Below are 14,343 nucleotides of genomic sequence, written 5' to 3'. Positions count from 1 at the left end.
CATCATGCTAATGACACCAATGCTCTACAAATGCATTACTTACATTGGATGTGTGTCATAAAATTGTACCAAGGACCCTCACCCCCTCACTGCTCGTAACAATTACCGTTGTTAGTCATCGCACTCGAGTGAAGTCGTACAAATGGACCGAAGTCTATTTTAATCGGCAGAGAGCAATCCAAGATGGCCATCACTCCTGTCCATAACATGATCGTTAGTGCTACAGCCCCGTCGATGTGAATGGGGGCGTTCTGTAGTCCACGATCATCTCCTTTGTCTTGCTGACGTTAAGGGAGATGTTGTTTTCCTGGCACCACACTGCCAGATCTCTGACCTTCTCCCTACAGGCTGTCTCATTGTAGTCGGTTATCAGGCCTACCACCAATGTGTTGTTGCCTACGCTCAACACCTGGGGGCGGCCCATCAGGAAGTCCAGGATCCAGTTGCAGAGGGAGGTGTTCAGTCCCAGGGTCCTCAGCTTAGTGATGAGCTTGGAAGGTATAGTGTTGAATGCTGAGCTGCAGTCAGTTAACAGCATTGTCACGTAGGTGTTCCTCTTGTCCAGGTGGAAGAGGGCAGTGTGGAGTGCAATAGAGATTGCGTCATCTGTGGATCTATTGGGGCGGTATGCGAATTGGAGTGGGTCCAGGGTGCCTGGGATGATGGTGTTGATGTGAGCCATGACTAGCCTTTCAAAGCATTTCATGGCTACAAATGTGAGTGCTACTGGGCGATAGTCATTTCGACAGGTTAGTTTGGTGTTTTTAGTCACAGGGACTATGGTGGTCTGCTTGAAACATGCAGGTATTACAAACTGGTTCAGGGAGAGTTTGAAAACGTCAGTGAAGTCACTTGCCAGCTGGTCAGCTCATGCTCTGAGTACGTGTCCTGGTAATCCGTCTGGCCCTACAGCCTTGTGAATGTTAACCTGTTTAACCTCTCTTGGGTAGGGGGCAGTATTTTCACGTCCAGATGAAAAGCGTGCCTAAAGTAAACTGCCTGTTACTCAGGTCCAGAAGCTAGGGTATGCATATAATTCGTATATTTGGATAGAAAACACTCTAAAGTTTCTATTGTCTGTGATTATAACAGAACTGATATGGCAGGCGAAACCATGAGGACAAACCATCCCAAAGTTTTCTATTTCAGCCTACCACTATTTTCAATGGCTGTCACTTTTATTATAAGGCGAAATCCTCCCAGATTGCAGTTCCTAGTGCTTCCACTAGATGTCAAAAGTCTTTAGAAAGAGTTTCAGGCTGGTTTTTGGAAAAATATGCCAGAAATTGTAGTTTTTCTAAGTGGCTCCCATTTTGGCTGTAGTGTTTCCAAGCGCGTGAATGAGAGCGCATTCTTTGGTATTTTCCTCCGATAAAGACAATAACGATTCTCCGTCTTAAATTGTATTGTTTATTTATGTATTAGGGTACCTAAGGTTTGATTATAAACGTTGTTTGACTTGTTTGGAAAAGTTTATTAGTAACGTTTGGGATTAATTTTGTACGCATTTTGATGAAGGGAAACTGGGTGGATTATTGACTGAAGCGCGCTAGCTAAACTGAGTTTTTATGGATATAAAGAAGGACATTATCGAACAAAAGGACCATTTGTGATGTAACTGGGACCTTTTGGAGTGCCAACAGAAGAAGATCATCAAAGGTAAGGCATTTATTATATCGCTATTTCTGACTTTCGTGTTGCACATGCCTGGTTGAAATATATTTTTCATGGTTTTGTATGCGGGGCGCTGTCCTCAGATAATCGCATGGTGTGCTTTCGCCGTAAAGCCTTTTTGACACAGCGGCTGGATTAACAAGAAGTTCAGCTTTATTTTGATGTATTACACTTGTGGTTTTATGAAAGTTAAATATTTATAATTCTGTAGTTTAAATTTCGCGCTCTGCAATTTCACCGGATGTTGGCCAGGTGGGACGCTACCATCCCACCTGCCCATAAGAAGTTAAAGATCTTACTCATATCGGCTAGAGAGTGTGATCACAAAGTCATCTGGAACAGCTGATGCTCTCATGCATGGTTCAGTGTTGCTTGCATAGAAGGCATTTAGCTCATATGGTAGGCTCACATCACTGGGCAGCTCAAGGCTGGGTTTCCCTATGTAATCCATGATAGTTTGCAAGCCATGCCACATCCGATGAGCGCCGGTGTAGTTGGATTCGTTCTTAGTCCTGTATTGACATTTTGCCTGTTTGATGGCTCAGTGCGGATGTTGCCTGTAATCCATGGTATCTAGTTGGGATATGTGCGTACGGTCACTGCGGGGACGACATTGTCAATTCTCTTATGAAATGAAGTTGGAGACTGATGTGGTAAATTCCTCAATGTCATCGGATGAATCCCGGAACATATTCCAGTCTGTGTTAGCCAAACAGTCCTGTAGTTTAGCATCTGCTTCATCGGAGCACTTCCTTATTGAGCGCATCACTGGTACTTCCTGTTTGAGTTTTTGCTTGTAAGCAGGAATCAGGAGGATAGAGTTATGGTCAGATTTGCCAAATGGAGGGCGGGGGAGAGCTGTGTGTGGAGTAAAGGGGATCTAGAGTTTTGTCACCTCTACTTGCACAGGTGACATGCTGGTAGAAATGAGGTAAAACGGATTTCAGTTTCCCTGCATTAAAGTCCCCGGCCACTAGGAGCACTGCCTCTGGATGAGCATTTTCTTGTTTGCTTATGGCTCTATACAGCTTGTTGAGTGCGGTGTTAGTGCCAGCATTGGTTTGTGGTGGTAAATAGACAGCTATGTCGGCCTCTCTTATATCGCCTCTTCCTTTTCCGAGTCTTGGGGATTAGGGCCTTGTCCGGGGTGAGCAGAATGTCCTGTGCCGCCGACTTGTTCATCCAAATCGAGGCTAGTGATCGCTGTTCTTAATGTCTTTTCGGTCATAGGAAAGGATGGCAGAAACATTATGCACAAAATTTTTTGCAACAATGGGCTGTAGTGGAGCGGGTCGAGAACTTCAGGTTCTTCGGAGTCCACACCACTAAGGATATATCATGGTCCACACACACCAACACAGTCGTGAAGAGGGCACGACAATGCCTCTTCCCCCTCAGGAAGCTGAAAAGATTTGTCATGGGCCATCAGATCCTCAAAAGTTCTACAGCTGCACCATTGAGAGCATCTTGACTGGCTGCATCACCGCTTGGTATGGCAACTGCTTGGCATTCAGCCGCAAGGCTACAGAGGGTAGTGTGTATGGGCCAGAAAATCACTGGGTCCAAGCTCCTTGATATCCAGGACCTCGATACGAGACTGTGAGAGGAAGGCCCTAAAAATTGTCAAAGACTCCAGCAACCCAAGTCATAGACTGTTCTCTCTGCAACTGCACGGCAAGCAGTACCGATGCACCAAGTCTGGAATCAACTGGACCATGAACAGCTTCTACCCCCAAGCCATAAGACTGCTAAATAGATAGTCCGGGTAGCTATTTGGTTAACTATTTAACTATCTACATTGACCCTTTTTGCACAAACTTTTTTGACTCATCACATATGCTGCTGTTACTGTTTATTATCTATCCTGTTGCCTAGTCACGTTGCCTACCTCAATTACCTCGTACCCCTGCACATCGACTCGGTACTGGTACCCTGTGTATATAGCCAAGTTATCGTTAATCATGTATTTATTATTACTTTTATTATTACTTGTTTTACTTTACTATTATTTCTCTATTTTCTTTCTCTCTGCATTGTTGGGAAGAGTCCGTAAGTAAGCATTTCACTGTTAGTCTACACCTGTTGTTTACGAAGCATGTGACGAATAAAATTGTATTTGATGAATTTATCTGGGATCCTTTGGATGTCCCTACCCTAAACCCTAACCCTCAACCCTAACCCTCACCCCTACCCTAACCTTAACCTTAACCCTTACCTAACCCTAAACCTTACCCTTACCTTAACCATTTGAAATTTCAATTTCAATGGGGTAGGGACGTCCCAAGGATTCTGGACAGCAAGAACTAAAAGTCTTCGAAAGCCAAGTTAATAAACAGATCACTGACCATTTCGAATCCCACCGTACCTTCTCCGCTGTGCAGCCATTTTCCGAGCTGGTCACGGGTGCACCTCAGCCACACTCAAGGTATTAAACGATATCATAGCCGCCATCGATAAAAGACAGTACTGTGCAGCCGTCTTCATCGACCTGGCCAAGGCTTTCGGCTCTGTCAATCACCGTATTCTTATCGACAGACTCAACAGCCTTGGTTTCTCAAATGACTGCCTCGCCTGGTTCTCCAACTACTTCTCAGATAGTGTTCAGTGTGTCAAATCGGAGGGCCTGTTGTCCAGACCTCTGTCAGTCTCTATGGGGGTACCACAGGGTTCAATTCTCGGGCCGACTCTTTTCTCTGTATATATCAACAATGTCGCTCTTGATTCCCTGATCCACCTCTACGCAGACGACCCCATTCTGTAGACATCTGGCCCTTCTTTGGACACTGTGTTAACAAACCTCCAAATGAGCTTCAATGCCATACAACACTCCTTCAGTGGCCTCCAACTGCTCTTAAACGCTAGTAAAACAAAATGCATGCTTTTCAACTGATCGCTGCCCGCACCCGCCCGCCTAGCATCACTACTCTGGACGGTTCTAACTTAGAATATGTGCACAACTACAAATACCTAGATGTCTGGCTAGACTGTAAACTCTCCTTCCAGACTCATATTAGACATCTCCAATCCAAAATTAAGTCTAGAATCGGCTTCCTATTTCGCAACAAAGCCTCCTTCACTCATGCCGCCAAACATACCCTCGTAAAACTGACTGTCCTACCGATCCTCGACTTCGGCGATGTCATTTACAAAATAGCCTCCAACACTCTACTCTAGCAAATTGGATGCAGTCTATCACAGTGCCATCCGTTTTGTGCCCAAAGCCCCATATACCACCCACCACTGCGACCTGTATGCTCTCGTCGGCTGGCCCTCGCTACGTATTCGTCGCCAGACCCACTGGCTCCAGGTCATCTATAAGTCTTTGCTAGGTAAAGCTCCGCCTTATCTCAGCTCACTGGTCACGATAACAACACCCACCCGTAGCACACGCTCCAGCAGGTAAATCTCACTGGCCACCCCCAAAGCCAACACCTACTTTGGCCGCCTTTCCTTCCAGTTCTCTGGTGCCAATGACTGGAACGAATTGCAAAAATCGCTGAAGTTGGAGACTTATATCTCCCTCACTAACTTTAAACATCAGCTATCTGAGCAGCTAACCGATCGCTGCAGCTGTACACAACCCATCTGCAAACAGCCCATCCAATCTACCTACCTCATCCCCATATTGTTTTTATTTACTTTTTTTGCTCTTTTGCACACCAGTATTTCTACTTGCACATCACCATCTGCACATCTATCACTCCAGTGTTAATTTGCTAAATTGTAATTACTTCGCTACAATGGCCTATTTATTACCTTACCTCCTCACGCCATTTTCACACACTGTATATAGACTTTTTTTATACTGTGTTATTGACTGTATGTTTGTTTATTCCATGTGTAACTCTGTGTTGTTGTATGTGTCGAACTGCTGTGCTTTATCTTGGCCAGGTCGCAATTGTAAATGAGAACTTGTTCTCAACTGGCCTACCTGGTTAAATAAAGGTGAAATAAAGAAGAAAAAAACATGATATCAAAACCTTGAAAGAAAACTCCCTTCCATATAAGGTGATGAGCAGCGATATCTTTGAAACCTGGCGTCTCTTTAAAACCTCTAAAAGTGCTAAGCCATTATTTGATATGGAATTTTAGGACCCCGTTAGGTATAGCCCAGAGAAACACATTGAAATAAATGGCAAAAAAGACAGTCAAAAATTCATCATAAGGAATAAGGTTTCAGGACTTTAACCCCTTGTTTTGTTGGCACAAAATTACCTCCCATACTTCCATTAATTTGTATTGGTTGCCTTCAGACGAGTTCCATGACTCGTAGAGAAACAACGGGAAACACCATCATGTTCATGAGAGTCTCCCCTTTCCACAGTGGGGTGATATTAGTTTGTAGCCCAAACGGTTCGGATACTTCAGACAGATGCTGACACATCAGCGTTACCGACTTCAGATGAGTCCCGTGGGGTTTGTGGGGGTCATAGAGCAAAACGGAGAACCATTCGGGCGCTACAGACGTTTTCGTGAGAGACCGATTTTCGGGCTGTCTCATGGTTTGACAAACACTGCTGTAGCTCAACCACCTTCCACCGCAGATGCAGAAGGCTGACATAGGAGGATGCGGTGGATTGAGACGCAGCCCATGCAAAAAAAATATCTCTACCTTAAACTGACGGATTTGAATGGGAATTGTTTTATAATGTTACGCACGGGTGCATCAATAGACTCTTAAGGATTATTTAAATGTAAAAAGGACAGCCTCTCAGTACAGCCCCTAATCTCTCTCCTCTTTGCTGTTTCCACAACAGTTCTCGGCTCCACCGTCTCACACAGTGAGTATAAAGAGAATACGAGGGAGAGGGCAACTCTCATTACACATGGATAGATTTACACAGAGTTTGTTGGACTCAGAGAACAGACAGGCACTGTTTAACAGAATCAAGTCATGATGCTACGCTGTTAGAAAAGAAGGTTCCAAAAGAGTTCTGCGGCTGTCCCCATAAGAGAACCCTTTTTGGTTCCAGGTAGAACCGTTTTTGGTTCCCGGTAGAACTCTTGGGTTCCATGTAGAACCCTGCGTGGAAGGGTTCTACATGGAACCCAAAATGGTTCTACCTGGAACCAAAAAGAGTTATTCAAAGGGTTCTCATATGGGGACAGCAAAATAACCCTTTTTGGTTCTAGATAGAAAAAAAGGTGCTAAGATTGTACACATGCATAGGTATTGAGTCTGACGAGACATGGTGGGTTGTGGTTGGGGCGGGGGGTATACCTTTCATCTTCTTAAGCCCAGGTGATTCCTCCGCAACTCATATTGATTGTGAGATCCAGGCAGTGGATTTACAAACTAAGTCAAAACTGTTTAGCTTTACCACAGGATTTGTTATTACACCCTTGTTCATGTGTAATTACATGTAGTAGAGATTCTACTACTCTCCTCTCCTGATTCTACTGCTCTCCTCTCCTGATTCTACTACTCTCCTGTAGTAGAGATTCTACTACTCTCCTCTCCTGATTCTACTACTCTCCTGTAGTAGAGATTCTACTACTCTCCTCTCCTGATTCTACTACTCTCCTGTAGTAGAGATTCTACTACTCTCCTCTCCTGATTCTACGACTCTCCTGTAGTAGAGATTCTACTACTCTCCTCTCCTGATTCTACTACTCTCCTGTAGTAGAGATTCTACTACTCTCCTCTCCTGATTCTACTGCTCTCCTGTAGTAGAGATTCTACTACTCTCCTCTCCTGATTCTACTGCTCTCCTCTCCTGATTCTACTGCTCTCCTGTAGTAGAGATTCTACTACTCTCCTCTCCTGATTCTACTACTCTCCTGTAGTAGAGATTCTACTACTCTCCTCTCCTGATTCTACTACTCTCCTGGTGCTCGTTGTTCTTTTAATAGTGCGATCTTACACAGGCAGGAGACCAAGTCTTAAGAGCACTCTGATCTCAAATGCAATCTTTATTACAGAATGCAATAGCATACCTACAGTACAGGTTATACACACATATGATGTGAATTGATAGATCAATACAACGTTACTATTTCCTCTGTGTCCTTGTAGTCTTATCCTGTATCTTACATCATGAGGTGCTTCATTTTGTTGTCTTTGACCACATCACAAGATATCTTCTATCTCGCTACTGTTCAAAAAAATCTTTTATTTTTTGTAGTTGTATCTTACCCCCCTTTTTCTCCCCAATTTCATAATCTTTTCTCTAACCTGCACCTGCTCTTATTACGTACAACGTCATCGCTCTCTCACGGAGAAACCTTTGTCGCTGCATTGCTCTGGCTTCGTCTTTCTTCTTCTTTCACTGTAATTACAGTCTTCTTATCTGCTTCCTGTGTTACATGTAATCCCTTCACTTCCCCTCATCCATGTTCTCTACACTACCATTTATGTGTTATTGGGCTTCTGCAGTATTTCTTACGGGATGTCACACAATATACTTCCTAACGCAAATGGCCAAGCTAAAAGGGATGGGTATCGGTATGTGGGCTCAATCCAAGAGGAATTAAAGAGGCATGGCAATCTTTTGCTTTTGCTAGAGAGAGAGAGAGGGTGGGAGGAGTGGAGTGTGTGAGTGAGTGAGTGAGTGTGTGTGTGTGCGTGTTTGGGTATGTGCACACTTCTGCTTGTGCTTGTGTGTGTGTGTGTGTGTGTGTGTGCTCATGTTCGTGGACGTTTGAGTTTGTGTAAGAGTTGTAAAGTTTGATTTCATTATTTATGTGGCAGCAGTGACATTGCTTCCCAAACCAGCAAATGAAACTCCATCTTGCCAAGGAACCCACACAGGTCACAACGACCAATTACTTAATGAGAATGGTCAGGTTTCTAATGTTCCTCCTGCCGGGACTACTCCGAATTCCTGCAGTCTTTCACAGGAGCTATAAAACAGTGTACGCAAGCCTTCCCTCAACTATTGAAGGAAAGAGTCCACATCTGCAGTCTGAGCCCCATCAAAACTCAAAATGGTTGACACAGCTTGGGAAAGTTTAGCTTATTAAGAAGTACTCCTAATGTATGATGGAAAAAGTTTTCTCCTTCTCTCTTGCCCACCCACTCAGCCTTTACATAAACTGTCAAAATGTCATTTTTCAGTATTATGAAAAGTTAGGCCTATAGGCTATGGTCAGTTTCTATTTTGAAATGTGTTTTTCCACTTCAAAATAGATAGTGAACAACAACCCCATCCTTTTCTGTCGTATCACTGGTCATTCACAGACCATTTGGGGTTTCAGCCTCCCCCTTTCCACTCTCCTTGAGTGCTGTCCTTCAGCTAGTTGACACTGTCTATTTTTGTCGCTCGCTCATAGCTAACTCTCAGAACCCTGGACAGCGCTCCCCCTGTCTCTGCCCCGCCTCGCTCTCGCTCTTTCCCTCCCTCGGATCTATCAGCAGGTTGTCTCATAATGGTATACACAACACATCCTACCATGCTACCAAACAACAAAATGCTTTTATATCATTATGCTTTGTGTGTAACGCAATACGAAGGTGTTTTATAAAGCCGTTGTGACCACCTCTGGTTACACATTTTGTTGTGTTCGACTATGCAGGCTGTGCGTGATAGATCATGACGAATCTTTCTGCCTGGTAATCCAAAACCATGTCTAGTCTTGATTAAATATTGAACACTGAACTGCAATTCTCAAGTATTATAACAAAGGAGTATTTTTGACGATTTCTCGAATGGACTACGTGGACCATGTGTAAACAAAGAGGATGGTGCGTAAAGTCGGTTAGGTGTCATGGGTTTTATTAGCGGCTATTATTAGGCCTTTCATTTCATGCTTATGTTGAATGATTGAATGTAGGGATTTATAGAAAACTCGTATTACAGACCTATAAACTATCGTAGTGATACAACCGAGTAAGTAGTAGTGGTACGATATTTAAGGGGCACATTTGGTAGAGACTGTTAAAGAAGATTCAATTGGAGAGAAAGTGATTGTCTGCATGGTTGTTGTGGCAACAGTGGAAAGTCAATAGTCAAGATCCAATGCGTTTATAAACGATTGGCCTTATACTGTGTAGATCACTTTCATCCCTATTTCGCAATCGCATCAAATGTGATAAATCTATTGCGCGTATTGTTTTCGTTAAGAATATCCTCTAACCTGTGTGCATATTTGGTTACCAATATTCTAACGAAGGCGGTGTTTTGTCCGTAAGGTGGCGTTTTAATGCAGGTCCTGGTCAAACCTACCAATGAGACGAGTCGGCTCTATTCTGCTGGGACTGATCGCAATGAACGGGTGTCGGAGCTATACAAGGCAAACGAGCAACCACAGCAAGACTCGGCTTTTAAGGGGATGCGGCATCGATACGCGGGAGCTGTCCATCAGCACCAAATCCCAGACGAAGAGCAAGGCAGCGCGCAGAGCCGAGACCCAAACCCAGTCGCTCCAGTTTTCAGTCTGCCGCCCCCTCCTCCGTCTTTCAGAGAGCGTTCAACTACCACCTCGCACTACCAGAACAACGAACTGCCTTGTCTGAGCCAACCCCCTCGGAGAGGTATCCATGCCTGTCAGTCGCAGCACGGCGAACCCCCACCTCTGACAAACTACGACATCGCCCAGCGACCGTCACACCGGGTCTGTGAACCCGACGGGCAGCCAGCGCACCTGAAGCAGAACCTTTGGGCCGCAGTCGGCTCGCAGCCGCAGTCGGAACAGCCTGTTAGTCAGAGCTGCCACTGCAGTTTTTCCGAGAAGGCGAACCTTTCTCACCAGCGCCAGCCCCTCACTCACCCGCCGCAGCCCTCCCTATCTTTGCCGCTGCCGCCAACGTCTTCCTCTTTGCTGTTTTTGCAGGAATCTAATCGCGGGGAACATTTCCAAAGCAGTGCCAATTACCAACAGGCGAGCATCGTGGAACACTGCAGGGGAGGAGGAGGAGGCTACCGAGACCAGAAGCAGTTGTTGCAGCAACACAGTCAAAGACTCCGACACAGGGACCCCTCCCCTGAAGCAATCCGAGCAAACTCGCAGAAAGGGCGCACTGTAAATGTATGTGAGTCAATCGAGGCTAATCGGCGAGCATTCGAGTCCCAGGCTCAGGACCTGCAGCAGCTACAGCAACAGACACTATTGCGAGCTCAACAACAGCTACTGGTGGGGAGCAGCTTGCCTATCAACTACTGCGCCAACGGCTCAGGAGAGGTATGTAGGAATAACCAGGCATCACTGCTGCAACAGCATCAGCAGCAGCAAGTCGCACTGGGGCTATGTCCCCAGCGTCCGCAGCACTGTGACCAAGACTGCAATAAGCCGGGGCGAACGAACAAAGCCAATCAGTCGCAACAACATTGCCGCGACTCCCGTGTAAACCCACCAACGCAGCCGTACGGGGGGAACTCGTCTGCGACTGGCAGTAGCAGCAAGAGCAGCCCTAACTACGGCTCCAGCTATCACCTGTGGCCGGAGAGCCCGCATAAGGGAGAAGAGCGGATACTAATCGATCATTATCAGGTACATTTCTAATTTGCTCATGCACCGTTGAGATTTAACAATTAGGTTCTGAGAAAGCTGTAACCTGTAAATTGACTTTAACCTATAACATTTCTAGTCCATGGCCACGCCTGCCACATAGTTTTTTTTATTTTTTATATAACAGCGCTGTATGTGGGTTATTTGTATGGATGGAGACAGTAGTTATATGTTTCACAGGTAACGTTACTAAGGATCTATGTAACTGTGCTACTGCTTCTTCACAAATCACTCATATAACCTATGACACCCTCCGCACGAACAACGCGCGCACACAGACACACACACCTGTTCCATGTTGCAGGAACAGCGAGTCTTTTTTTTTTGCCTGTTGAAAAAATGTCATCTGTTCTCTCGCAGCCGGAGATAACTGTCTGTTGCATCTTCACAGTAGGCTTCTCTCTCCTGTTACACGTTTTGGCATAGTGCCACAGTTATGACAACACGTATTGTGTTTAAGCACCTTACCATAGTCCCGTTTTTCATTGGATGCTTTGTACTGCAATGTACAAACTAATGAAATGTTTGGATACACATACTGTGAAAAAGCTAACCCATGACATAACATACATGTAGCCTAACAGTAAATTCAGGGTGGGAAATAAATGCCAAAATATCTTTGCATCAGAGATTGTGCTATTGTAAATAATATAATTATTTTATTTAAATCTGGCTTTAAATCATTAAAAAAATGTCCCTCTTGTGAATTTATATAGCTTTTACATTCAACTATGGATTTTCATATTGTGCATGCATTCTCACTCATCATAAAATGACCAGAACTAAAATGATTACAACTATTTTTGAATGACTTACATTATACAATCGTATTAAAAGCTTTTCTAGTCTATCAGACATGTTAACAACTACTGCAACTGTTCTGATAGACTCACATACTTATCTATTCATGTTTCCCTCGAGCTTCCTGCTTCAATCTTATTGACTTGCCCTTAATGAGGTTGGCTCCCCCGTTTTGAAATCCCTTAAACAAAACAATTGTGACAGCGCGAGACAGATAAAGTGTATACAATTACAGTATCCTGCAACTCACCCCGAAACTCAATAGCTGCTCCATATTGATGGCAGTCTGATATTGTGTCCAGCCTCAATAACATTGGTGTTTTGAAAGGTACCTTGCTGGTCCCATTGTGAGCCTTGTGTAAGTACTCTTTAAATCTTTCTACTTACTGGTACAGAGGTGTCCCCTTGGACAGGACAGTGGCTCCGGCTGCTGACTGGCTCCTGTTGCCAGCCTGTATACCTCTAAAGGGAAGATGGGGTCATGTGTGTCATCAGCAGGATGGGTGGAGAGATGAAGGAGAAAGCTATTACACTATTACAGTAAAGCCTTTGTACTTCTCCTGACAAACTGGTTATAATCACCCTATATGAGCTATAGGAGGTCAATACTGTATATATCACCGTGCCACTGCCAACAACTTGATACCGTGTGACATATTGCTTGTATTTATATCGAGGCTGTGCTGCTGTGTTTGCTCCCTTGTTGGCTTTCGCTTTTTTGCTCAGTTTTTATATGTTCTTTTCTAATAAAAACAGAAGCTTATCAAGACTAGTTGTTTTCCAAGAGTTGTCTAATCAAGTCTATCACTATTAGTGCAGTATTTATGTTGGGTATGTGATTAAACTTAGTTAATACTATTGTGTGATTCAACATACATTTAACATTTAAGTCATTTAGCAGACATTCAAGAGCCTGTCATGTCGACAGATCCCCTATTTTATTATGATTAGCGGTGCTGTTAAGGCTCCAACCTTTGCCAGAAGAAATGGATTTGTTGAGTCCTCTATCGGTCATCACCAGGCCTCTTGTATCGGTCATCACCAGGCCTCTTGTATCGGTCATCACCAGGCCTCTTGTATCGGTCATCACCAGGCCTCTTGTATCGGTCATCACCAGGCCTCTTGTATCGGTCATCACCAGGCCTCTTGTATCAGTCATCACCAGGCCTCTTGTATCGGTCATCACCAGGCCTCTTGTATCGGTCATCACCAGGCCTCTTGTATCGGTCATCACCAGGCCTCTTGTATCGGTCATCACCAGGCCTCTTGTATCGGTCATCACCAGGCCTCTTGTATCGGTCATCACCAGGCCTCTTGTATCGGTCATCACCAGGCCTCTTGTATCAGTCATCACCAGGCCTCTTGTATCGGTCATCACCAGGCCTCTTGTATCAGTCATCACCAGGCCTCTTGTATCGGTCATCACCAGGCCTCTTGTATCAGTCATCACCAGGGGCGAAAATCTGATATCAACCTTGGAGGGGACAATTACATTACATTTTCTCAAGAGCAATTCCTGAGGGGGACACCAAAAGTAGTGCTGTAACACATAGCCTACGTTGTAATATGTTAAATGTATATTGAGGAACCATAATTCCTACAACTGAATAATTGATAGGTACAGTAGTTAACTGAAGGGTTTAACCAACTTGTTCAAATGTTTAAATCATTATAATACTACTACTAATAATAGTTATAGCAGTGCTCCTTACCAGTCCAGTATGTATGCAGGTATTCGTACTTACAACTAGCAATATCAAGAAAGGCCAGTAGGTAGCAATGGTACTGTACACTGTATGGGTGTAGTTTTCATAAATACAATGAACATGGTGTGATCTCATCTAAAATAATCTCCATTGAGAACCATCACAAAGTTAGTCTCCGTATTGAATTGACCTTTTAATTTGACTTTTTCTGATACATTTATATAGTCATTAAATGTGCCACTGGCCTGAGTCTACTACAATATCTTTACAAGAACAAAAAGCTTAAAATAAGTACAGTTCTAAAAGCAAAATAACTACTTCAATGAAAAACCCAAATAAATCAAACAAAATATCCTTCAGTCAGTGTCTCAACTCTTCAAACAGCAGCTATGGACAAGTACAGTGGGGAGAACAAGTATTTGATACACTGCCGATTTTGCAGGTTTTCCTACTTACAAAGCATGTAGAGGTCTGTAATTTTTTATCATAGGTACACTTCAACTGTGAGAGACGGAATCTAAAACAAAAATCCAGAAAATCACATTGTATGATTTTTAAGTAATTAATTAGCATTTTATTGCATGACATAAGTATTTGATACATCAGAAAAGCAGAACTTAATATTTGGTACAGAAACCTTTGTTTGCAATTACAGAGATCATACGTTTCCTGTAGTTCTTGACCAGGTTTGCACACACTGCAGCAGGGATTTTGG

The 14,343-nt window shown here is 44.0% G+C and overlaps 1 protein-coding gene across 1 annotated transcript in view; it reads left to right on the top strand.

Moving 5' to 3' along the window:
• Positions 1–9,735: 9,735 nt before the first annotated feature.
• LOC139559653 (small conductance calcium-activated potassium channel protein 2-like) overlaps positions 9,736–14,343 on the top strand; it is a 53,751-nt gene continuing 49,143 nt past the window's right edge. Inside the window, exon 1 of the mRNA XM_071375835.1 lies at positions 9,736–11,103. Coding sequence (XP_071231936.1) covers positions 9,817–11,103 — 1,287 coding nt within the window. The 5' untranslated portion in view covers positions 9,736–9,816. The remainder of the gene's footprint in view (positions 11,104–14,343) is intronic.

Source organism: Salvelinus alpinus, chromosome 30 (assembly GCF_045679555.1).
Source record: "Salvelinus alpinus chromosome 30, SLU_Salpinus.1, whole genome shotgun sequence".
Classification (NCBI taxonomy): Eukaryota; Metazoa; Chordata; class Actinopteri; order Salmoniformes; family Salmonidae; genus Salvelinus; species Salvelinus alpinus.
Note: the sequence above shows the minus strand (reverse complement) of the source record. Positions and strands in the feature narration are given on the sequence as shown.